This window comes from Pteropus alecto, unplaced genomic scaffold, assembly GCF_000325575.1.
Source record: "Pteropus alecto unplaced genomic scaffold, ASM32557v1 scaffold152, whole genome shotgun sequence".
In the NCBI taxonomy this organism is placed as follows: Eukaryota; Metazoa; Chordata; class Mammalia; order Chiroptera; family Pteropodidae; genus Pteropus; species Pteropus alecto.
Window position 1 is genome coordinate 5807774 of NW_006432227.1, and position 27689 is coordinate 5835462.

Below are 27689 nucleotides of genomic sequence, written 5' to 3' on the forward strand. Positions count from 1 at the left end.
GAGACTGAGCACATTACATAACCTTACTCTGTTTTCTTATCTGTCAGATTAAGTTATAGTATAAAAAGTTTATTTCTGAAGCTCAGTTCAGAAGTCCTCGATCACATGTTTGCTGCTAAGATCAGGACCAATTTCTCTATTAGGCAGAGTAAGCACAGAGCTAGGGCCCTCAATATTTTTAGGGAGAGGCCCATGAAAATGTTTCTTTAAAAATCAGAAGAAAAACTGAGCTTTGTATGTGTCTTTATGTGAATGCAGTTGCAAAATATAAGCGCATGAAGGCAAACTGCTTAGGGCCCATGAAAGTCACAACACAGTCATGGCTAAGAGGAAATTGTGGCTGTAGGATTAGATGATTTGGACTCCACATTGTAACAAGCTGGACCTAAATTTAGATTTGAGCTTAGTCATCTTAGATTCTTATGATGCAGAAACAGTGCTCCATGCTCCATAAATATTGCTGAGAGCACAAATTCTGAGCCTCAATGATCCCATCTATAGAATGAAAATTCTAAACATTCCACTGAGATATGTGAAAAATATCACACACATACAATGATGCACAACTAGTTCGTTGGAATGCTCACCCTAATTCTTCAAGTATTTACAAAACTAATAGTATGTCTTAAAGTTTAGAGTCTATACTTAGGCATCAATACCTTTAAGAATTTAATACGAAAATAAATATGAGAAAGCAAAGAAAGAAATCTTGTCTTGCCTTTTTAGTTCAGTTGAAAACTATGACAAAAGTACTATTCAGCATTGAGCCAAGTATTATGAAAAATAGAAAATAAGTTACAATTTATTCGCTTTCTGCCCTCAAGAAGATGAAATTTGACTAACACAATGCTATTCCAATTTTATATTTCGGCCACAGATACATACTTTAGGAGTTAATCCTTTTTCAGGTAATGGGCCTCCACATGGAGATAAGATAGGCTATCTACAAATGGGCTCTTTAGTATTGTGCAAATATTGAAGCATAATTAAAATAAAAAAGTTGTTGCTGATAAGATTTTCTGCTTCTTTTATTTAAGCCTGACCATCTCATTAATGTGTGTCACAAAGATCTGTCTTATGATTACTGTGCTGATCCTCATGTAATAATTATATTCATACTTTTAAGTAGATTTTTAATGGCCAATAATATATCCATATGTTTGTACCTTTGACTGTTTTTTCACAAATGAATGTCACATATAGTTCTGACCTTTAGGTATAATAGCAACACATTTTTCAATACAATTAATCCTTATTTAGTGCATATTCTATACATTCACATAACAGACCACTATAAAGTGTGTAGTGATTATTTATGCACTATTAGTATATGCACAGAAGGTCTTCATAGAAGTAACTGGATGGAAATTATCTTTAATGGATTCTTTCAGCTATGGATGTTTTGTCTTGATGTTCTACTAATAATGCAATAAATGAGGAATGAATCCCCTGCCCCATCCCAGGTAGGAATTACTAATGAAACTCCCAAGCTCTCTCTCTCTATCTCTCCACGCACTGATTTTCAGAAGCAGCTCAAGTCCTGGATCAAAGAAAATTGGGTACCAGATGGCTTTTATCCTAACATCTTTAAGTTAGGAGAGCGTTCTTGCTGAGACTATTCTTGCTACCAATTTTCACATAATGAAATGAATCCGAGCTACAGTAGAATGAGACTTCCAGGAACAGCAGGTGTAATGTCACAGCTGTATTAGCATTGCTAACTTGATCATGGATCTGGGACTGTTACACTCACCACTGAAATTTAAAAAGGCTGCCAAGAGAGGAGCAAGAGCACTTGGGTGCCATTTTTTAGCCTATTAGCAGGAATCTTAGAGAAAATGACCACATCAAGTTATGTATCTCACTCACTAATGTTTCTTTTTATCCTTGCCATATGCTTTATTCACTCACCATCCCAAACTTCTATGGGTTATATTTGATTTTGCAAATTATCATGTTAAGCTGTTAGCACACACTATAACCAGAGAAATATATTACTGGTTGATGTTCAGGTTACATTCCTGTAGCCTAAAATTAATTTCAAATGGTTTTCTTGAAGGGGAATTTTAATCTGAGAAGAATAGCAAGGATCAGAGCTTCTTGGAATTCTCTCTACACTGGTAATGATCCTAGCTGTATCTGATAACTTATCTGAAACTGGCAAAACTTTTTGTTGTGTATTTCATTTAGCTATTATGTATTAATTGCCTATTTGACTAGTGTCTTGTGTGAGTTCTGTGATGTTATATATAAATAAGATATAAGCATAAAATGGTGTAAATGGTCCTTGACGAGAAAGGAACCAAACTTCTTTCTCACTGAAATATTTTAGAAAAAATAACAGTATTCAATCAAATTCAAAAATATTTATTGAATACTTTGTGCAAATCCCAATATTAGTAATGTTGGATGCAAGACATAAGACTCTGCTTTAAACTTACATTCTAAACAGATTCTTATGCAAATGCTTACTTAAAATAGAGTGATAAATATTAAATGTAGAATTATATATTTTCTACGACAATAGAGCACAGTAGGTAATGTGTAATGAACTCTTGGAAAATATGATTAAGCATATGGGCTCATATTATTTGAGTCCTTAGTGTAATGCTTTGATTTAATTATCTTACATATTGCCTTATACTGGATTCATAAAATGGTATCAGCACATAAAAAAAAGTATTTAGTATGCACGGACTCATTTTAATTGTATAAACACACCTGAAAAATGTACCTTTATTTCTCACTGTTGAAATTTCATTAGACTGTATTGGTGCTATGAAACTCTAAACGATTAAAATTGTTCATCCATAGAGGCTTAGATTTGATCTCAATAATCATTAGCATTTTCTATTATGATTATAAATGATAAAATTAAAGAAAAAAATGCTGGTACATTGAGATCGTAATCAACATAATCAACTGACTGAAGAATGACTAATTCCTTTTATTAGCCAAAAATAGATTGCAGCTTAATTGATCACCTGTGATGTGTGGAAATTTAATTAATAATTGAGATGTGTCAAAATGCCTATTATATTCTGTGGTTTATCCTTGGCTTCCAATACTTCCAATAATAATAATAATAATAATAATAATAGTAGTAGTAGTAATAGTAGTAGTAGTAGTAGTAGTAGTAGTAGAACGTTATGGGGGAAAACAATAAGTATTTCAGAAGAATAATGAAGGCTCTGTGTTTGTAAAAATAAAATAAGATTTAGTGAGACAAATCCTTTAAAATGTACATATAAAGGAAAAAACAGTTTGTAGTATAATCAGGAGAATAATTGTTGTAGTGTGGCCTGACCTGAATCAGAAAGATTCTTCTGGTTCAAAAACAAAATTCTGGAAAAAGACTGATTATTTAGGAATACTGTTCTGATCTTTCCACAGTAGTCATTTTATATTTTATTTCCCCATCAGTGTAATAGGCTATATATATACCTGAGCTGTGAGTCACTAAACAGAAAAAAAGTCCTAAACACATTCCAAAGATGATTTTGGGTTTGGAGAGGTCTACAAATTTGCTATTCAAAGTATGTGGTCCAGCTTCACTGGCGTCACAGGAGAGCTTGTTAGAAATGCAGAATCTGATACCCTACCCCAAATTTGTTGAATGAGAACATAGGTATTTAAACAAGAGCCCAGGAGATGTGAATATATATTAAAATTTGAGAAACACTGGACTAAAGAATTACAGAATGAAGCATGCTAAGGCATCTCTTTAATCATTCTTGAACTTCACGTAATTTTCATATTAAATTATTTTTGAATGTAAAGTAAGGAAATGTGGTTTTGAAAGAATTTCTTGAAAATGAAATTTACAAACTGGGAATTAACAATATAGAATTTCATCAGTTTTTTTGCATTTTTATTCCAGGAGATATTTAACTGTATTCTCAACCCACTTGATTCCTTCTAATTATAGCTCTGTTTACAATTTCAAACAAGTACATCTCCCTTACATAATATTTTCATACTCTAAAATTTAGCTTTTATTTTTCACCATTAATAGTCAACCTATTCAGACAGATTGTTTTTGAAACATACTAATTACTTAATTCAAGAAATGTTTATTTATACACATATATACACAACAGCATGCTATTAACTAGTGAGGAAAATTCAATAAAATATAATCACCTAGACATGATTTGGAATTATATATTAATGGAGGAGTAGTTTATACACATAAGAAGTTACATGTCAGGTTTGAACAGCTGAGAAACTCTTGTGAGACCCACAGTCCAGAGGCCAGACTTTGGACTTAATAAGTAAATAATTGTGTATAATGTAAAATAATTTTTTTAAATCATCTGGTTTCAAATATTGCAATGAACTAAAAGTTCAGATGTTATCTTCTCAGTAGTAGACGTATTTAAAAATTTTAATTGATTTTGGTCTTGATGAAGTAGATTTTGGAAAATTAATTTACCTAACACCCCGTAGGATATATTTTAAATAAGACAGATTAAGGTTAAGAAAACCTGTTAGTAGATATTATACACTCTTTTGCATGAAATGATGATGATTTAAAATTCTGTGGTAGCACAAAGAATAGGAAGAAAAAAAGAGCTGAGAGCCGTGAAAGAATAAAACAAAAGCAAGGGGATATATTGATGGATGATTTAAGAGGTGTATCAGGTCAAATGGAAGTATCAAAGATGGTCTGTATTTTGAGTCAGTCTACTAGAAGAATGATTATTTCTGGTATTTATAATGGAGAAGCAAAATTTTGAAAAGGCTAATTAATAGGCTTTAGCTACATAGACCATACCTAGGAAAGATTAACCTTTGGACAAATAGTTTATTTCATATAATTTCCTATTTTTATTTTTATTTCATTTTTTTATTTATTGATTGTTTATTTTTTAAGAACAGTTTTAGGTTTCCAAGAAAAATGAAAAGGTACAGAGAATTCCCATACACCTACTCCCCCAAAAGATGTATAGTCTCTCATTATCAATGTGGTACTTTTTCTTTTCTTCTTTTTAACAAGGAAGACCCTACAATGACACAGCATTATCACCCAAAGTACATAGTTTACCTTGGTATACATTCTATGGGTTTGGACTAATGTATAAGAGTGAATGTGTAAGTTGTTGAAGATTCTAGTGTTATGTCCTCACACTCTTTATTCAGCCATGCCTGTTATACTAACAAACGTGTCACAGGTGATCTTCATTTCTGTTATTTGTTCCATTATCTGTTTTTTTCCGTTTAATTTTTTCTTAGGGTTTTCATTTCTCTGCTTACATTGTCCATCTGTTCTACCATGCTGTCTACCTTATTCATTAGAACCCTGACAACATTAATCACAGCTGCTTTAATTCCCAGTCCGATAATGCCAGCGTCTCTGCCAGGTCTGGTTCTGATGCTTGCTCTGTCTCTTCAATGTGTGCTTTTCTCCTTTTAGTACAAAAAAGCCTTGCAATTTTTTTTTTTTTTTTTGGTCGCCAGACTCGATGTGCTGGGAAACGGAACTGCTGCAATGGTCCTTTAGTAGCAGGAGGCTAAGGTGTGTGGGAACAGGAGAAGCATTCATAGCCTGTGATTAACACAACCGTCTTTCAATGAGCCTGGCTTCTGGACTGTGGTCCTCACAAGTGTTTCTCAGTTTTTCTCCTTCCTTACTTGGGGCAGGATGGCAAGAGGGGGCTCTGGTGAGCTAGTTTCTCCTGATGGCAAGCCTCATTGTGAACAATGATCCGAGTGTTTCTTTTCCCCTTCCCCTTGTCAGAAGCACAGGGGTTTTTCTCAGATATTTACTGTGGAAACCAAGTTGAGCTCCTGCAGGTAAATCTCACATATTGAGCCCTACTCTATCTAGATCCCTTGGAATTAGTAACCTTCAGAGTTGTGTGCACTGAGCCTCCAGCAACTTTATCAATTGCAGTTCAGGTTTCCTACCCCATTACAGGTTCTAGGGTGGTTTTCGCTCATGAGTCTATGCTGGTAAATCAGGCTTCCCTCTATCCACCGGTCTGTCTCTCCAATCTTGGGAGCAGTGGTTTGCCCAGAGTTTTCTCAGCTTCTATGGATCTAAAAAGAGTTCAGCAAGACCTGTATCCTGAAATTTATGAAACGCTACAGAAGAACTCAGTAATGTAGAGATACATAGAAGTCATAGGTCAGAAGAGTCAATGTTGCTGTGATGTCCATTTTCCCCAAATTGATCCAAAGATTTATGCAATCCCAATCGAAACTCCCACAGGCTTTTATATATAAATTGCAAGGTAATTATAAAAATTAAATGGAAAATGAAAAAGACCTAAAATAACCAGTTTTTTAAAAGACCAAAGTTGGAGGACTAGCATTATTCAATTTTAAGACATAAATTATAGTCATCAAGACTGTGCTATTGGTATAAATATAGAGAAATAGATGAATAAAATAGACAAGAAAGTCCAATAAAAGACCCACACATATATAAACAACTGATTTTTGATGAAAGTGCAAAGGCAATTCAGTGAAGAAAGAATGGGCTTTTCAACAACTGATTCTGGAGCAATTGGATATTCATAAGCAAAACAAAGAACGTCAATTCATATCTTGCACCATATACCAAGCATAATTCAAAATGGACCATAGATATAATGTATGAACTAAGACTCTCAAACTATAAAAAAAAAATAAGAGAAAATCTTTTTGACCTGAAATTAGGCCCAATCTGTTAAAGAAAAAATTATAAATCAAATTAATCAAAATGGAAAACTTTTGTTTTGCTTATTTTTATTAAATATTGTCATCGTAATGGTTTTATCAAATGATACCTATGTAAAATATATTTTAAACATATTTTAATGATCTTAAATCAGTATTAAATGTATCATTAAATAATAGAAACGAGAACAATAATGAAAAAAAGATTCCACGCATATGTGGAGTTCCAATTATTTACTAACAACTTTTACAGATACAGTATCTGCCTACTCCTTCCCGAAAATACTGGCACTTAAGCTTATAAAATAATAGATAAAGTTATAATTGTATTGAAAATGATGACAGTTATAGCATAGAGTTGCTGGCAAATATCTTTAAAATGAAAAAAAAAAGAGAGATAAGAGAGGAGCGACTGTTGCTTCAATAGGTTTCAAAGCTTTTTTAGCAGAGAGCAGACATCCCGAATTATACAAACTCTCTTTTAACTCTTAGGATCAGTGTAGATTTCTGGAAAATAATATCTAACGTGTCCTGATAAAGCTTGTTAAAAGACAAACATCATTGTGGTAAATGGTTTTATCACATATAATCTAATCAATTTGAGTTTGTGTAAAGTTAGTGCTTTGTGATGTAAAACCATTTTGTGCATCAGATAATTTCTATACTCCAAGTATAGCATTACACGATGTGTTTTAATACAGTTTACATCTGTCATGTTGTATGCTTCACATGCTGTGGAAAGCTCCACTGTCATTTAATACACTCAAGAGAAATACTGTTTCACCATTAATCTTATTTCTAAAGCATGTTTGCATTAACCTTTAAATCTTCTTAATAATAAAACAAAAAAGAAAACAGATTGCTTACAAATCATTGTGGATGAAAGCGTAAATGTCAGTGCTGGAGTACTTAGAATGCATTGCCATATGAGGGAAGTGGAATGCAATCCTTTCAGTCCCCAAACCACTTTTTTATATCAAATATTTTATCACATCCTAAAATAAAATTCATGCCTAGCAGAGAACAATAACAGCAAAAAATAAATTGAAAAATTTTAATAAAAATATTCTAATAATAATATAAATGAAAAATAAAATTAATTATAATTTTAAAATATATATTTCCATACATAAATGTTTGGAGATAACTACAAAGAGTAAGTAATGCTACTCATGTTTGAATCAATGTATAATTCATTCATTCATTCAATCAAAGCATTTATTGAGTACCTACTAGGTATAAGATTCTGTTCTAGGCATTGTGAAAATAATAGCAAAGAAAGAGCAGAGTCTCCATCATGGGATCATAGCAGGCAGACAGAATATATACACAATAAAGAAATAAAGCACATGTAGTATATTAGTATATATGATATGTTAGGGGTGGTTTCAAAAATTACCTAAAGGAAGCAAGGGGTCTCCTGAAGTTGATATCAACAGGGAAAAGCATTCTAGGCAGAGGGAACAAGTAGAAAAGACCTGTATGAGGAGAGGCGCATATGACATGTGTTGCAAGGTGAAATAAAAAGAACACTTTGGAAAGGTGTCGATCTAGGGGAGTGAGTAGGGGGGTTTTGAGGTAAAACGTGAAGTCAGAACATGACCAGCATTCATGAATCCAAGTACAGAAGATGAGGTCGTTTTCAAAATATTGGGTCTTTATCAAAGTGAGATGAAAAGTCATTGAAATGTTTTGTGCAAACAAGCGACATGATCTGACTTACATTTTAATGGGATTACCTGGGATATTTTGTTGATAAAATAAGTGCGGGAAGGGAGGTGGAGAGCAGTCTGGGCATCTTGGAGTTCTAGACTGGAAGGGAGTGGCCGTGATTAGAAGTGGACAGATTTCCCACACATATCAAGGGTATAACTGACAGCATGATTAAATCCTTCTAAACAATAGAATTAATTATAAGTAGATTTGCTGAGTAGTGATTTTATTAGTATATATTTTATGAAATTCTAGGTGTTTCACAGACCAATTTAATGGGAAGAGAGGTGAGGTCTTCAGCCAAAGATGCTACTATTTTGTTTTTGTTTTTGGCGTTACTTTTATCTCTGAGCAGGATCACATTTGAAGAAACTGTGCTGCTGTTTAAAAAACACTTAAGTATCATTGCATTGCACAACACACATGTTTTCTATAGTTTATTTAAATAGCCGTTTTGTTTATAATGTTTTAATTTATGTTAAATTACTCTGGAAATATCAACATGCAAAAGTAACCAAATCTCCACTCTATGTAGATATTATAATTTCTGAAAACTGTTCAAGTGCCCGAAGAAAAAGAGAAGTAAAAGCTTAATGCGTTTCTTCTTTAGAATGTATTTGAAAGAAATTATTTACCATTATCTTTTCTTCAATTGTAGACATGTTATTAGACAACTAATGTTTCCTAAAACTAATCATTATTTTATATAAAAGAGAGAAAGTAAATATTTTGGTTGCTAGTATTAATTAGTCTTCATCACATTAAATTTAAAGTGGCAGGTAACATTCATGATGTTATCAACTGACTTTTTTTATTTTTATTTTTTTGAAGCTTTTGGAAACATGTCCAAAATATTGATGAAATGTTGGAAACCAGTTGAAACACAGTAAAATTCAACGCAATAAAATAGACTGCTTTCTCTTCATCCACACTGAGAATTTTCAAGAAGTGAACTATGACAATATATCAATTTTTGCTACTGTTTCTACTCTGGGTATGCCTGCCACATTTCTGTTCTCCAGAGATAATGTTCAGAAGGACTCCTGTGCCCCAGCAAAGAATTTTAGGCCCACGCGTACCTAGGAGTGATGGCAAAATTCTACATCGTCAAAAACGTGGTTGGATGTGGAATCAATTTTTCTTATTGGAGGAATATACAGGATCTGATTATCAATACGTTGGAAAGGTAAGTCTGCATGGAAATGGCAAATATTTAGATTCTTTCCTTATATGTCTTAGACAATTTGAAGATCATTAAGGCCATCGGTCTTTATTAATTTGATTTTCCAAATATTCCTAAAGCAATTTTTGTTTATGGAATACAAATTATAATTTTAAAAAACTATGGAGTGAATGAATATAGCATGATAAAGATAGGAATTCATTTACTAGAATTAATTCTGTCTACTAACTCATGGATTAAAGAAGTACTAAAAGTTCCAATTTTAGAATTTAAAGTTAGAAATCAATGATAGTGAGAAAACTGTATGTCATTATAGTCAATTAAATGACAATGCATATACAAATAATATATGAATTACATTTACTGTTCACATTGCTGTTGACCTCAATAAGGAATAAAATACATGTTTAAAAGTTGTTTAATATTCTACAGAATGAGAAAGCAAATATCATTAAAAATATGACCTAAGGCCAAAAAAATTTGCTTATTTATTAAAAAAAAAACATTCCAGATATGTGTGTTATTTATTTTTCTTAAATCCCACAATGGATACATTTATGTAAGGGAAAAATAAATAGGAAGACAAGCAGGTAAAAGTAGTTTACTTATTGTGGTATAATGTGGACAAAGACAAGTTATTTATTCTATTTGATTATAAAAGATAGCAAGGAAAATTAGTTGTGGTTGGGAATGGAATGAGAAATGTGACATACCATTACTGTAACAGTAAATGCTTTTATACACTGCATTGTATTAATTTCCAATTTTCTTTCTTGTCACTATTTGAATCTAATTGAAGTTAGATCATGTCTTAAGAAAGAATTCATTTTAATAGTTAGGGTTACTATTTTTATAGACAGTCTATGAAAATATGTCAAGGAAAAAAGAGAGGTTAAACACACTATCAAAAGGAAAACATATAATCACATGCTAATGTGTCATATGTTAACACTATAAAATTATGATGGATACATTATTGTGTTGGTGACCTTTGCATTAACCTACACTTTAATAGCGTCATCCAAATTATTAAGTGCTAAAAATTTTTGTTGTAAGAAAAACTATTTTTGAGAGAATACATGTTCATTGATTTTAAAGCACTTTGATATGTTTTTTTAAGTTCTAATTATTTCAGTTTTTTTAAAATGTCTGGCAATATGGGAAAGGTGACATTAAAAATTAAATGTCATGTTGAGTAGAAAGGGAAGGAAAAGAAACAGCAACCTGAGCAATATTTATAGAAATCACACAGAAGCAGACTTATCACAGGCCTCATCTGATTGATTGAATGATCAGAAAGTTCAGGTAAATTTTATGGTTGCTGCAATAGACAAATTTTAGTTTATGAAACCAATCACATGAAAATATAATAATAGAAACCTGAACCATAGAAACTATAAATATTTTTTTGGTTCTTCCTGGACATAGCAGTTATTTGCTTCTTTGTATCTATTTTCCTTCATCTAGTCCTTAATGAGGATTTAATAAATGATAGTAAATTTAATTATCCTTACATTATGTACTCTCTCATGATGAACAAGCTGCTTCTTAGGTATTTTCATTTGTTCTCTCTCCAAAGAATATGATACATTGAAATCAAGAACTTTATATTGCTTTTTGTTTCTAGCTCTTAGAGAAGAGCTTAATATTTAGTTGATTAAATTGACCTGATTTGTATTGAATTTGATTCCCAGAGTCATCTGATACCAGTTGGTTCTTTGGTAGGAAAAACTAGTCTAGAATTTTAAATCATATAAGCAATTAAAGCTGGTAAATACTTCAGATATATGCATCTTGATAGACAGCTCAAACTTTATTCTTCCTTACTCTGCTCTATAAAAGCAAATCAGAAAATCTAAATGGGCACAGGCATAATTTATGACATGGTTTCACCAGTTCTTTTCTGTATAGTATGTGCTTACCTACTGGATTAACAGAAATATATTAGATGCTGTAGCTCTGAGTTTACTTCTAATGTACATGGTATCTATTTTTAGCTTATATTTCAAATCCATTTTGTATTTCTATCATTTATTCATGTCATGACCTGTGAATAACTATTTTAAAATCTCCCTTGTCTATAGTATAAAATATACCTCTATTAATTACTTATTATTAAGTATTTTTATTGCATTAATAACTTTCACAATTAAAAACCTTATTTTTGATATATAAATTTGTATATGCCAGAAAGGCAACATGCAATATAGACTATTTCAATAAAAATACATTGTAATGAACTTAAGCTGAGGCTAAGATACTTTTTCTTTGTAAAGTACAAAAATTTTAAAATACGCTGAATAGTTTTTCCAACATTACTTATAATGAATTTGTTACATATTCTTCCTTCTTTAAGAAATTTTACTTCCACTTTTTACTTCTTTTAGAGTAGGCATGTGATATTGATGGTAAGTGATTCAATGTCTCTAGGTTAGTTTAGGCATAGAAGTAATACATGTCCCATTTACATATAGGAATATAGTGGTAACACTCCATTGTAATGAGAAATATATTGGGAGCTCACAATAGGGATAGTGGAGAGAATTATACTGGTGGAGTGAGGACAGGACTAAAAAGCAATTGCATGAAGTGGGAGAAAAATTTCAAAATACCAATTAGCCAACCAAATCCTATTAAGAATGAATGGCATATAACTTCTCAGAAGAAAACCCATTACTGTTTTAAGAGTTAAAACAAAGGGAAAAAACACCTTGATTTCTCATTGAGTTAAGCTGAGGGAACCTTAGAAAAAGTGTATAACTGCCAATCAGAAGACCAAGGACATAACCTTGTTTCTGCCACTAATTTTCTCAATGGTTAAATTAACTAACTTTTATATATATTTAACATATATATTTATAGAGAGAGATTTCTTTTTAATATGATTGCATCATATTAAATGCACAGTATGAGTATTTAAAAATCCATTTAGAAAAAAAAAAAGAATAAATAAAGAGTGAGATAGAGACAAAGAAGAAGCCTAGGAACTTGTCACCATCACAACTCTGAGATACCAAGATACCAATACCAACCACTAAGATACCGATACAACCAATAATGAACTCAAAGCATTTTTCTTAAGCTCACAATGAATAAGAAGCATTTTCATTTAAATAATTCTATAAAATACATTCTAAACCAAATATATTAGGTTTAAGATCTCCTTTTATTTTTAGCAAGATAATCACAATATTGACCTTTTAAAAATTTTCTATATACAAGAAGATACCTACTCCTCATTTATCACCTTCCTTAGCAAAGGGTTTTAAACACTTAACTTCAAGTAATCCACTTTTACACTTTGTTGCTTTTATATTGCAAACCTTCTATAAAGATATTCAAATTTTGCTGTTTAAAATTTGAGAAACATTGTGATTATGAACTATTTTTTATTAGTTTAATGTATTTTTACATTTAGCTTCTAACCATTGGTTCCCATTGCCTGAGTCAGTTGCCCTGGACAGATAATTTTAAATTTCTAGGCTTCTAAATATTCAAATAAAATAAATAATGACATTAAAGTCTTGAATTTACTTTTAGCTATAACAAATATAAAGTTTTAAGAGAATTGCTAATTTTATTTACTACACAGACTTTCTCTGTAGTTTATGTAATAATTATTCTCAAGTAGAGAAAAGCATGTTAAAAATAGATTTTTAATCAAAACCAGAAATTGAGAAAAATCCCCAAACACCCCAAAATTAATAACATAATTTGGCAACGATAAACCTGATTCTGAGTCAGCATAGTAAATTAATTTGCTCTGGGAAGTAAAAACATAATAATTTATTTTTTTAAATAACCAGGATAACTATCTATATATTCTTGACACAATGAGAACATATACCATCCAGAGACATAAAAGACATTCTTGGGGCCTGCAAGCCATTAAGAACTAACCGTATCTCATTGACATCATCTTTCTCTAAGTACAAAATACATATAACATATAAACTCTTAAATTGTTGTTTGTAAGTATTTTTGAGTTCTCAGTTGCTTTACATTCTTAAGAAACAAAAATTATGTTAAATTACTTTTTAATTTCCTATCTCTTTCCATGAAGAATTAATGACTTTCAACATGTAGAAAAATAATGTTTGCTTTTTATTTTAGCAGATCAAGAATACTATAGATATTTAAAATTCTCTTTTCCTCAGATGATTACCTGAGCTCCCCTTTGATTCAGAGGCACATGGTTCCCCCTAGTTTACCATGGCTTTGTCCTTTCATAATTTATAACTCAAGATCCACCTTCACGCTCCTTCTTGAGTAGCTGATGACACTTTCTCTCTCTTTCTAACAAGCTTATTCTCTTTAGAACCAACTGCTTTTGTTTGTACAAGCATCTTACTGGTCATCTTACTTTTAAATATTTAAATGTTGTTTTAAATATTTTGTACTTTCTTACTCTAAACTGCCTCATTATTGAAAATAATGGAATGAGTCCTATATTTTGCTGATCTATCTCAACTCTATATCTTTAGTACTGTCTTATGAGAATGATAAATTCAGAATACCTTAGGTCAGTGTCTAACTGGGGCCAATTTTGCTACCCAGGGGACATTTATCTACATGTGGAGACATTTTTAGTTATCACCACTTGGGAAGGTGGAGCACTACCAGCATCTTGTTGGCAGAGGCCAGAGATATTGTTGTTAAAATTCCTAAAATGCACAAGGCAGATTCCTGTAGAATTATCCAGTTCTCAACGTCAGCAGTGACAAGATTGAGAAAATCCACCCTAGACCTCCTTAGTTTGCTGGAGTCTTCTACATTTTCCTGAAGAGCTTAATTTTTATTTTATTTCTTTCTGGGTTCTTCTAAATCTGCTGTCATGTTTCTTCCCTTCCTCGTTGCCATTAGTGCTTGATCCAGCTTAGCTTTCTCTCAAGGCCTATTCTTCATGTTCAGTTTAATCCTTAGGGCTTAAATTTGGCTTCTTGATCATCTTTTTCTGTAGACTTGTGGGCTACATACAGCTGCTGTCAATAAATTATTTATCTCTCAATAAATAATCTAGAGAAGTTTCCAGGTACTACTCTGATATTATTAAGTATACAGTGGTGAAAATCTAATTTCTCTATTCATAAAGTGTCTGCCTTTAAAAGAAGGAGAAAATAATAAATAAGAGTAACAGGAAGTTTAGGGCTGTGTCTCAGATACAGCACAGGCTTTAGAAGCCAGGAACAAAACAATAAGTGTCAAATCTTCCATGTTCCAGCTCTGTGATACTTGTAAATAAGGTGGAAATAAAGTAGTTTTGGAATTCGCATTACATGAATTAATGTTATTAAATGTCGAGATTGGAAAGTCAAGGCATATACTTTTATTTTTTTATTTATTCGTTTATTTTTTTGGAAGGAGTTTTTGATGTGCAATGCTTCATAAAGAAGTGATCATTGGAAGTTTCTAGAAGAGCAATCTCCCAGAAACTAAAAAAACGTGATCCATGAGAGAATAACCCAACTTTAAACATTCATGAACCTCCGAAAAACCAACTGCATCCACAGTATTAGAGTTGTGTCCCTTTTGCTCTTAATAATAATATGGGTACAATCTAGTCAAACCTCGCTATAGCAGGGTGAGAAGTAGTTGGAACCAGGATGGAGAGAAGACATTGTCCTGACCTCTCCACTGTAGGCTTCCCAGGATGAACTAGATCTCAAGTGAGCATTTGGAGAAACATCACATTCCTTGAAAGATCAGAGAGTTGGAAACATTCTTTTGGACGTTTTAAAAACTGTAATAATGTTCTTGATACTAAAAATTCTCAGGTGACTTTTTTTTTCCCTTAAGAAATAAGAGAATCTTTATTGTTTGTTTTAGAAACAATATGTTGAGCAAATAGACAAGCAAATATCTAAAGAGAAATACCATACATCAATTAGTTGTTTAAACTTTTACATGGACCTGTTTCTTTATACAAATACTAAAACATGAGAAACACCCAGAACCATATAGAATGTTAGACCATAAGGTGTAAACTCAGTAAAGCAAATGGAACTACAAAAGGTACAAAGAACGTGTGGCTATAAGAAATAATGATGTAAATACCATATATAAACTGGCTCGTGTAAAATACAAAAATATTTAATGAAGTCAGATTTTCTAGAAAATAGTGCTAATTAGAGGTATTTTAATATGAATCAGGTATATAATCTAAACACAGAAACTTTTAGAAACATTAACAGCATTAAGCCAGTGCCACCCACTTGTACTTCTGATTTTAAATTATTTTTGAAAAACTGCTTTGTTTTGATTGATTAAAAATATCTGAGGCCTACATTCTTATCAGGATTATCCATTCTTCTAAGGTTCTCAATCTTACACTAAGATACTATTAAAATAAAAAAATAATTTTAAAAAATCAGATTTATATTTAGTCTAAAAAGTGCCTTCAGCTGGCGATACAGCTCAAAGTAGTTTTAAGAGAGAGGCTGGTGAGGAATCTGATTTTAAACCAGTAAGATTTTTCAGGATACTTTAAACAGCAAATTTGAGTGGGAGAAAATATTTTAGCACTTCAATAGAGCTCAAAAGATAGTTATATACATGCTACCATGCAATTGCTTGAGTATCTATATGTGTGTAGCTAGACTACCAAATTAATTCAACGTCAATAATATTTTGGAACCAAGATATCTTATTTTCTAGTGAATGGGGGGACACCTAATCTCCTACCCCCTAAAAACTCAGGCATCTTCAATGTATGGCTGCATATTAACAATTTTTTAATATTTGCTCAGCCATTACAATTTAAAAAAAAACCTTCTAGAAACAGCAAGAAATATTTGTTATCTTAACTACAGAGTTGAAATATTTTGCTTTCTCATATAAACATTAAGTGGTACACAGTAAATGGACAAGTGGAGTATCTCCCCAGAAGACAAACCTGAACACAAAATACATGAATTAATAATGATTCTACCACATTGAACAATAATGATCTAGGTTTCTGATTAGCTCAAAACAATTTAAATGAGAAAGCCAAATTAGTAAATGTTGTTGCAATCAATGTAAGCTGGAAACAAAAAAGCAACTTTTCAAATGGGGTTAAGTGCAAATTACTTTATAAATTTAAGTGCACTAGGTTCTAGGACATACTGGTATGTCTTCTTTAAAGAAAAGAAAAGTTAATAATCCATATGTGGTCTCTGTTACAAAATAATAAAGCACATACACGTTCCAATATGCAATACTGCTCAATTTAATGTATCTATAGTTGTAGTTCTGATCTTAGAAGCGGTGGTATGGGGGATTTCATATTTAAACAAATACAAACACCCCCAAAACTATAAACTACAAATTAGTCACATGATTGTGGTTTCTCAACCAAGAGATTTAAAACTTATGTCTACAGCAAAAAGGCATATGCAAAATCACCTGGATAATAAGTTCTATTTTATTATCTTGAATTATTATTTCAATATTTCAGTTTTTTTCTTTTTCTTTCTTTCTTCTTTTCTGTTATTATTATTATTGTTATTGTTATTATTATTATTTTGGTGTTTTGATTGCAAGACCAATGTTTATTTAAGTTAGCCTCTTATAAAAGATTCAAGGCAATTTGTAGACAAAAATTTACCTTTCTAGCTTAAATTTTATTAAGTGGAACTTTCTTTGTCAGATATTTCATTTGTTTTCTTAAAAGTACTTATTTCAAAACACTAAAAATATAGTTTATAAAAACAAAAATAGTTTCACCCACAGACAACCAAACTGTTTTAAACAAAAATAAAATACTTTTTAAAAAATTTTTGTATTTTTATTTTTCTCCATTATAGTTGACATACAATTTTATATTAATTCCAGGTGTACAACACAGTGATTAGACATTTATATAACTTATGAAGTGATCATCCTGATAAATTTGGTACCCACATAGTTATTACAATACTAGTAACTGTATCCTCATGTAGTATTTCAGTGTTTTCACTTTAGATGTTCTGACTAGAAATATATAGTTTAAAAAAGACAGTTTTTAAAAAGAGATTTGCTTCCTACATGTAGTCAAATTAAGACAACATTTGTACTTGCTCATTTTGTGTTTTGTTTTTTTTTCTGTGATTGTTTGCAGGTTAACGTAGCAGCCTTGACATTGTTTCGTTTTTGACCTATGTGAGATATGCCAGTAAATTTGAACAGAGTCTAGTATTATTATGTTCTTAGCAATAAGTGCTTTCCTAATGCTGTTTAAATACATTTATGTTTAATGTGGCCATAATGACAAAAGATACAAAAGCTTTTTAAATTTTAGAATAAGTGTTAAGCTTATGTTTAATCCTTTTTTGAAAGAACTAGATATTTTAGTCTTAAATTGCAAGATACAGGACCATTCCAACTGGGCATTTCAATCTATTTTCTGGGTGCTTTAGAGATAATTGCTAGGCAGTGCCAATTTTGAGCAGTGTTCCTTTGTACCTGTAAATTGGCCTCTGCATGCAGTACTGAGGTTAATGTAGACTTCTCTTTAGCCTTCCAGTATCCTTGGTGGCAGTAGTACATTTTATTCCTTTCTTGTCTTGTCTTTTCCATAAAAGTGACTTAAAAAAAAAATCCAAACATGACCAAACAAACAAAAACCCTAAGAAAACAAATAACAACAAGAAAACATTTAACTGCTCAATATATATAGACCTAACTTTCATGGTGGAATGGGAGTGGGAGGGTGTTGGTATACAGTTATTTTCTATCTGAACCTTATTAAGTGTAGCTGTAAAAAGGATGGAGCATGAAACAAATATGGTAGATAATTTTAGTTAGAAAAAGTCTTTGAAGGATGATGTGTTAGAGGATGGCGAGACTCCTTGAGATGAAATGGTTACCAAAACCTTCCTGATGAGGGGACATTTGAACATTGAGATGAATATAAACATTATTCCCTGGTAGGTAAATACCACAAAATAAGGTGAACAGCATGAGCGTTTGCAGGGACTTTTTATACTAATTCTCATGTAAGGAGTAATTATAGCATTTTTAAATAAAAGCATGCCCTGCAGAACCCTGATGTTTTCTAGGCAGACCACCTCTTGATTTAATTCTCAAAATGCATAACAATGTTTATGTCTTCCAATACAATGACATTTTAGTCAGCAGTGATATAGGGAAAATATGCTTACATCCTCAAAGCTCACTATAATATTTTAACACAACAATATTTAGGATGATCTTGAGCTGCATTCCAGATATACTTGGTAGAACTTCAAAACCACCCACAGATGGTTTCAAGATAACAAAGTCTGTCAAAAAGAATGTGCAACTAAGATTTTGTAAGCACTTAGAGAAACCATGCTAATTCCCCTTGAACTTTAAGTTATTGGGTAATAATAATTGAAGCGTTTTACATACTAACTATGTAGCATGTTAATCATATACAGAGATTTTACTCTGTCTTAGTTACTTTTTAGAAACTGAGTTGGTTTCAATGTGTAAACATTATATTTTTCCCAGTTAAAATTATGGGAAATAGGCTCCCTATTAGCATTTTAAAACAAAATGTCTACTGTCAAGTGTTGCTTATTTTAAAAACCCAACATAAAGGAAATTAAATAAGGAATGCTCATTTATAAATGACACCCACATTCATTCTTTTATTTATAGGTTCTTACTGATAGTAGTGGTAACATATATTTACTAAACTCTTCTATGAATTTATTTATATAATATGCTATCAAATATCAAAGTTATTCATGTATATATGTGACAAGTTCATTTACGACCTTCATGACACAATAATATACATTCAATACCTAAAAATATAACTACACTCTGCTCATTCTACACTCTGGTGACTTACTAGCCCATCATACTGTGAGTGTTGTCATCTTTCCTTTACCCTCCACAGCCTAATTTTTTTGTATATTTCTCTCTCATAGTCACCATTTTACTACACCCCCACAGAAGCTTCCTCATCTCTTTTTTCCGTTTTTATTTTAGTTTGTTACATAGCATCTTTTAAAATTCACCTCTTTATATGTCCCTTGAATTTACTTTTATTGGACTGTGTTTTAGATAAAAAGATAATTGTGGATTTATTTTCTAAAAGCTACTGTTTCTTTGTTTTTAGGCCAATGAATTGACAAGGACTAGTATTAGTTGGAATTACATAGAAGGACTTTAATTATAAGAGCAGAATGATAATACAAAATGACTCAAATTTTTTTCTGTGCCAAATAAGTTTTGAAAAACTTTACCTATTATTGTAAATTATTCAAATTCAAATAAAAATTTAATCTACAACTTAATCCATCATTTTTCAAATATAGAACTTTTAGGAAATTAATCATTTTATAATGAAGGTTATGTGAAATTTGAGTAGCTAGCTGACTTAGCAAAAACTCAAGAGAAATCTCTATTGATGAAAAATATATTAAATCTCACATAAACTTGCTCTGCAGAGTCTCTATATAATTTATCAGTAACAGGTGTGTGTTTAATGGCAATGAAACCTGTGAAATAATTATTATGGTATTATAAATTTCTACCAAAGCCCTCTTATTTTCTTTTTCAGAGACAATATATAATTATATATTCAATTAAGTTCTGTCCTCATCGTACTGAAGAATAATGTTCTTTTCAGTAAGGAAAATGAAAAAGTGTGATGTATCTTGCTGTGTTTGCTCATTAATGTGTCATACTTGGTATATGTTCATATATTTAAATTCTCAGTTGCTTCTTATTAAAGCATAAGTAGAAGAGGGAGCGTTTAAATAAATTTTCTGAAGTGAATACTTAAATATTCACATAAGTTAAATTTCTACATCATTTTTACTAAAGAATATTATTTATTACATTATTATTATGTTGCTAATTAGAAAACTGCATTTCATGGCATCTGGTAATTATAACTAAAAGTTAAAATAAAGAAAATATATGTTTCCATGTAGATGGACTACATATAGGAAAGGGAGCAGTAATTTTGTTGGAATATAATATATAAACTTTTGATTCTCTCCTTAGAACACTAATCCACAGTAGGCAAAGGGTATTTTATATAAATTTTAGATTTCCTCTTTAATAAAATTCTTTTACTAACTTCACATTTTAAACTATACTTTATACATTTATAGATTACATAAAACTATTAATTCAGAATTTTAAATTAAGATGTTAAATCTCAGCCCAGGATTAAAATTATTTTATCGAGTAAGAAGTTGAGCTGTAAAAATGTGTACTATTATAGAAATTTTTCTAAAGGAACATTTGCTATTTTGGCTGCTGCTTAAATTGAATTGCATCACTAAACTTCACAGTTAAGTAGAGTCTCTTCCAAATATCCCCAAAAAGCTCCAAGACAACTGAGCTTTTCAATTTTTCTTGACACCCATTCTGTCACTATTTCCAAGCCAGCAGTGAAATCTAACACCAAATTTAGTTCATATGTGTTTGCTTATCCTGAGTCCAGCAGATCAGAGGTATAGAATTGTGAGTCACAAACGAACTCTCTGCATCTGGATTGCCAGGCTTTCTCTTATTTCTTTTTACATCTCAGACATTCAATGAGGGACCACTTGCCTTTGTTATGAAATAGGTATGTTTATTAGTATATATGCTGGTGATGATATCTTCAGCTTTATCTGAAGATATGTTTGGCCTTATGTTAAAAAATTAATCTTAGTAGATGTAGAATATTAGAATGGCAGCCACTCAAATCATTAATAGATTGTTGCTATTGAGATATCAGCTGACAGTCGGCCAGCTTGCAAGAGTGCATTGTTAATTTTTCAAGATGGTTGCATGCCAGTTGATGCCATGGTGGTAGTTTTAAAATGAGCATGGCATGATAGTTATACCACAGGAATTGGCAGACTCTGCAAATCAGGACTCCTACCCTGAAGAGATAGCTGTTAATGATTTTCCAAGTCACCACTGTAGATCGGCATTTTTTTTTTCATGAAGATATTGCTAGAATAGAATAATTTGTGAAATGCCTAAGTATGTTTCTGATATATTGTAAATACTCAAAATTTGTAATTTCTTCTTATGTCCTTGCTACTCTAACCACTGTCTTAACTTAAGTTCTCATGGATTTCTTCATTATTTCATTGCTCTTATACTGACCTTGACTCAAAACTGGATAATAATGCTTCCTCACCCCTGACTTAATTTATTTTCCTGTCACACGTTTCCTCATATATTCCTTTTTCTGAGGCATTTTCTTACTGCTGACCCTTGTAGCTTTTAGCATTAATCAATATCTTCTTAATTGAAGCTGATCCTATAGTCTTTTACATCCTATTTTTGAAAAATTGTTTCCCACTTCTTAACATTTTTTCCCATTGTCTCTACAATCTTCGAGGTTCTTCATGAACCTCACTATTAAAATGAACTGAAGTATATCAGTCATCAGTATATTTACCCTCTATATACAATCCACAACTGACTACTGAGATGTTGGTTATGATGGATGCCACAATAAAGTGAGAGAGTTGGTTCTTCCTAAAACGTTTAATTTGGATCTTTACTGATGCAAAATTCCATTTTGAGTAACATATGGCTTTTAAAAGAAGGAATGTGTTAATGGACACTGTTTCTCTTCTTTCTTCAGGTCGGATTTTGAAAAAGCTATCAGGAACAAATCTTTATTTAAATAGGTAATAAACCAGCAGGACTTCAAAACGAGAGGCTACTAATACATTCTTCATCTCACACTATAGTGCATCTAGGCAGGTAATAACTTCCTTTGAAAAACCAAAATGATTTCAAAGTATTCCCAAACATAGTTTGATCCTAATTGGTAAAATTTAAATGATGCCAAAGCAAATTTGATTAAAAATGTGAATCCCCAAAGTATAGTAAGTGGATATTTTCCAGCTATTCTAGAGACAGTTTTTAAAGCTTGAGATCTGAATAGATAGAAATACAGAGAGCATTTTACTAGTATAAATTCTTTTCAGTCATCAGATAACAAGCAAATAGCATATATTCTCTGTTATATGATACAGCCTTTTAGAATATATATTAGGGAGTTCCTTGGCATGCACACCTGTAGAAGGGAGATATAAGAATTAGAACTGGAAAAAGAGAAAGTTAGTTGGTCAGCAATGCAGGTCCTACAGCCTAAGCCTATCTTGTGGGTTCTCTGGAGCTTAAATACTCCATCAGAATCTTTCATTGAATTGACAGCCAGACCCTTACACCTCTAACTCCTTCCGATTCTAGATGGGGCTTTCCCTCAGAAATAGTGACCTGGGTAAGGCAGCTCTCTGAAGTTGAGGTAATCCGTGAAGGGGATTTCACACAGCTGCAACAATGTTCTGTTTTTCCAGACTGAGCTGTGGGCAGAAACTATGTACAAACCACAGATAAATATTTTACCTTATTGTTTTCAGTTCAAACAAAATTGAACAGAAATATTTTATCACTTTTAAAATTATACGAAAAAGTTCCTACAGATTAATATCTCTAAGGAAATAATGGATCTCAGTGCAATAGAAAACCGGAACATTTTCAGACAGAAATAATTCTCAAGGAAAACACACTTGCTCACACAGATACACAGAGAACTATATCTTATCAAAAGTGTATAAGTTTAAAAAAAACATATATTTTGAATTAAATTTACCAAGTCTACTAAAATTTTGTAAAAAATGAATTATTTAAGAAAAAATATGGAGTCATTTAAAATAACACAAACTTACATGAATTGTTTTAGAAATTACATTAATGTTTCTGAGGGAAATCTTACAATAGAAATTATTTTTGAAAAATCTCAATGGATCTTTAGAAGCATGCATTTATAGCATTTATTTTAGCATATGTATAAAAGGCATTACACATTGTGTGTATTAAAATTAGTATGCAATGATGTTTCTAAAATTATTTCTTTCATTGTGGTAAAATATATATAACATAAAATGTATCATTTTAACCATTTTTAAGCATCCAATTTAGTGGCATTAAGTATATACACATCATTGTGTAACTATCAATGCCATCTCTCTCCAGAGCATTTTCATCATCCCAAATTGAAACTCTATATCCATTGAACAGTAACTTCCCTTTCCTCTCTTTTCCGAGTCCCTAGCGAATACTATTCTATTTTATGCTTCTATGACTTTGCCTGTTTTAGGTACCTCAAAGAAGTGGAATCACACAATATTTGTCTTTTTTTTGGCCTGGCTTATTTAACTTAACATAATATTTTCAAGGTTCATTCATATCGTAATATGTATCAGGAATCCATTACCTTTTAAGGCTGAATAATAGTCTATTGTACGTATGTATTATATTTTTTTTATCCGTTCACCTGTCAATAGACATTTGGGTTGTTATTACTTTTTGGCCACTGTGAATAATGGTGCTGTAAACACTGTACAAATATATGTTCGAGTCTCTGCTTTCAATTCTCTTATGTATATACCCAGATATGGAATTTATGTATTATAATAATTTTATATTTACATTTTTTGAGGAACCACCATGCTGTTTTCTAGAGTGGCTGCACCATTTTACATTTCTACCAGCAATACAAAAAAGTTCCAATTTCTCCACATCCTGGCCAACATTTTTCTTTTTTTGTTTCATTGATAATAGGCATCATAATGGGATCTCATTGTGGTTTTGATTTGCCCTGAGGACTACAGATGCGGAACATCTTTTCAGGGCCTTATTGTCTATTCCTCTATGTTCTTGGGAGAAATGTCTATTCAAGTGCTTTGTCCATTTTTAAATCGGAATATTTATTTAAAATTACTTAATTTTGAATGATTTTTAATGCAAATTAAAAATCTAGTGCCTAAATGCAGCACATGATTTGAGGTGCGTACTTTTATGACAAAAGCTATTATTATAAAAATTGGTGAAATTTAAATGGAGCCTGAAAATTATAACATCAATGCTACACATTAGTGATTTTAAAAGATGGCTTTAGATTATATAAAAGAATTCACTTGTTGGTAGGAAATACCAACTAAAGAACTTAGGAATGATACAGTGTAATAAGGTGACAACTTACTCTCAAATGGTTGAGAAAACACTCTTATACTGTAGTTTCAACTTTCTATAAGTTTGTGTTATACATTTTTTAAAAAAGAGCTTCTTTCTCCCCTTAAATTAGTATACCTGTGATTGTATTTTTATTTACTAATTGCAACAATTAAGATCTTCAGTATTATGGTAAACAGAAATAGTGAGAATGGAATATCTTGTCTTGTTTAGAGCTTACAGGGAAATTATTCTGCCTTTCTACATCATGTATGATATTAACCACAGGAATTTCATAGAATAAATAAAAAATAAGATTTTGAAGTTGCTTATAATGAAAAAAATAAAAATATAATTAATCCTGATAGTCTTATAGATGTTTTTCTGAAGAGTATATTATGAGACACTTTGAATCTCATGCTCTGCCATAATTTATCAGTATGATTACGGTCAATTATTGAATCATTGGGTTTCCAGTTTCAGCACAATTAAAAACAGAGTAATTGATGAGATTAAATTTGAGACACCATTACATTCTTTACATTCTGTAATTTTATATTGATGTGGTTAATAAAAAGAAACAAAAAAATATACTGATAGGTATAAGAAGGTATGATAATAACTCTTGACTTACTTAACCTTTCTCTATAAATCTCTTCAATAAAAGTATTTGTTAAATTACTGAGGTGTAATTTATGTATAGCATGTTTCCTTATAAAAATTGTAATATAGTTATGTAAGTGTATATTTTTAAATTTGCACAAATGGCATTTTTCTAAAATAATTTAATTTCTCATTTTTTCTTATTAACACTATATATATTTTAAAGATTTATAATATTCTGCATCTATAGTGTTGAATTTAATTGTTGCACAGTATTTAATTATATGCACCTACCAAATTAAAAACAGAAATAACAAACAACCTTCCATCAGCCCTACTCAGAAAGATTTTGATTTAATTGGCCAACCATAAGAGCTAGACTTTGTTTGCTTGTTTTAATTTTTAAATTACTGTGCATGGTCCACAGTGGAAACCAAAACCTGACCCTGGCCTCCCCTAAAGTTCTGAATCCTTGTTTTTAATTAATTACTATGGTCCTTGTCCCATGGCTTCTTTGTAATATAAATTACAGAGGGCAAGATAAGGGAAAAGAAGAATGCAATAGGGTTACTACTGATGGATTGTTTGAAGTTTGTCACCAATTAACCTTAAATTAAGTTCACAGTAAACTTTCTATAACACTGCTAGAAATGTATAGAGTGTTGCCTTTTTCCTCTTCCCACTGAAATTTATCTCATAATTTCCTCGTAGAATTATTTATTACTTGTTTATTTATTTAATTTAAGACTTTATTTTTTAATAGCAGTTTTAGGTTATAGTATAACTGAAGGGAAGGTACAGATATTTTCCACATACTCTCTGCTCCAACACATGCAAAGACTCCCCCGTTATCAACGTCAGTCAAAGTGATACAACTGTTAGAACTGATAAATCTACATTGAACCATCATAACCACTCAGAGGCCAAGGTTACATTACAGTTGCCATTGATATTGTATATTCTATGGTTTCAAACAAAGCTATAATAAAATATATCTATTATCATTTTCTTACAGGTATTTTCACTGCCCTAAAATCCTCTGTCATTCACCTTTTTATCTCTTCCCCCACACACCAATCTCTGCCAACCATGATCTTTTTACAATAATTTTACCTTTCCCAAAATATCACATAGTTAGAATCTAATATTATGTAGCCTTTTTCAGATTGGCTTCTTTCACTTAGTGATATGCATTTAAAGTTATTCCATGACTTCATAGCTACCAAGTTCATTTCTTTCTTAGTACTAAATAATATTTTATTTATCCATTCACCTATGGAAAGATATCTATGTTGCTTCTAAACGTTGGCAGCGAGTTATAAATAAAACTGCTATACATATCCATGTGCAGGTTATTGTGCGGTCTTAAGTTCTTTAAGCTTCTTTGGGTAAATACCAAGGAACACAATTGCTGGATCATATGGTAAAAGTATGTTTAGTTTTGTAAGAAACCTCCAAATTGCCTTCCGAATGGCTGTACCATTTTGCATTCCCACCAGCAATGAATGAGGGTTTTTATCACTTCTTTTCTTTGCCATTGGCAATGAATGAGGAATAATTAGAGTGTCGCCAATGTTCCAAATTTGGGGCATTTCGACAGTTGCGTAGTGGTAACTCATTATTATTTTAATTTGCATTTCTCCATGACCTATGATGTAGAAGATCTTTTTATGTGCTTTTTACCATCCATATATTTTCCTTGGCAAGTGTTCTCTTAAGGTCGTTAGAGTATTTTTTAATTGGGTGGTTTGTTTTCTTATCATTTATTTTAAGAGTTCTTTGTATATTTTGGATAACAGCCCTTTATCAATATCTTTATAAATATTTTCTTCTAATCTGTAATCTATCTTCTCATTCTCTTGTCTTTTACAAGGCAGGATATTTTGATTTTAATGAAGTCCAGCTTATCAATTTTTTCTTTCACGGGTCATGACTTTGATGTTTCTAAAATATTATTTACAAACCCTCTGCTACTTTCTAGGAGTTTTTAGTTTTGCCTTTTACATTTTGGTCTATGATCCATTTTGATCAAATGCAAATCTGTACCAAACACATATTTCTGAAGTAACTTATATGTAGTATGAGATTTATGTTAATCCCCTGATATTTCAATTTTCAAATTTCATAAGTATTTCATTTTATTCATATTGTTTGCTATGCATATAAACATAATATTAGCACTATATTTATAAAAATAAAACATATGTAACACTTTTAAACATTAAATAATCAAAGTATTATGTTACCATTTATTAAGGGCATAATACATGCCAGTTTTTGCGAGGCACTGTAGTTGCCGTAATTTATACAGCACTATTGCAATACAAAGATTGTTATTATTACTTTACCAAGAGGAACCTGAAGCTTAAAGAAGCTAGCTATGATATCCAGTTACTTGGCTATTAAGTTATTATGCAGCTAAGATTCAAATCTAGTACTGTCTTGTGAGAAAACTTCTATTATTTCACTATTGTACACTAGCATATTAGTAAATAGATGTAAAAAATCACAGATAAAACACAGCTTTCCTTTATTTTATTTTATTTTTGTGGGTAGCATTCTTATTGAATACATAAATCTATCAGCTATACATTTCAACCTG

General features: G+C 31.2%; 1 protein-coding gene across 1 annotated transcript in view; it reads left to right on the top strand.

The window, feature by feature from the left end:
* LOC102896762 (cadherin-10) overlaps positions 1-27689 on the top strand; it is a 135613-nt gene that overhangs the window by 47642 nt on the left and 60282 nt on the right. The window contains exon 2 of the mRNA XM_006907117.3: positions 9208-9562. Within this exon, the coding sequence (XP_006907179.1) occupies positions 9332-9562 (231 nt within the window). The 5' untranslated portion in view covers positions 9208-9331. The remainder of the gene's footprint in view (positions 1-9207; positions 9563-27689) is intronic.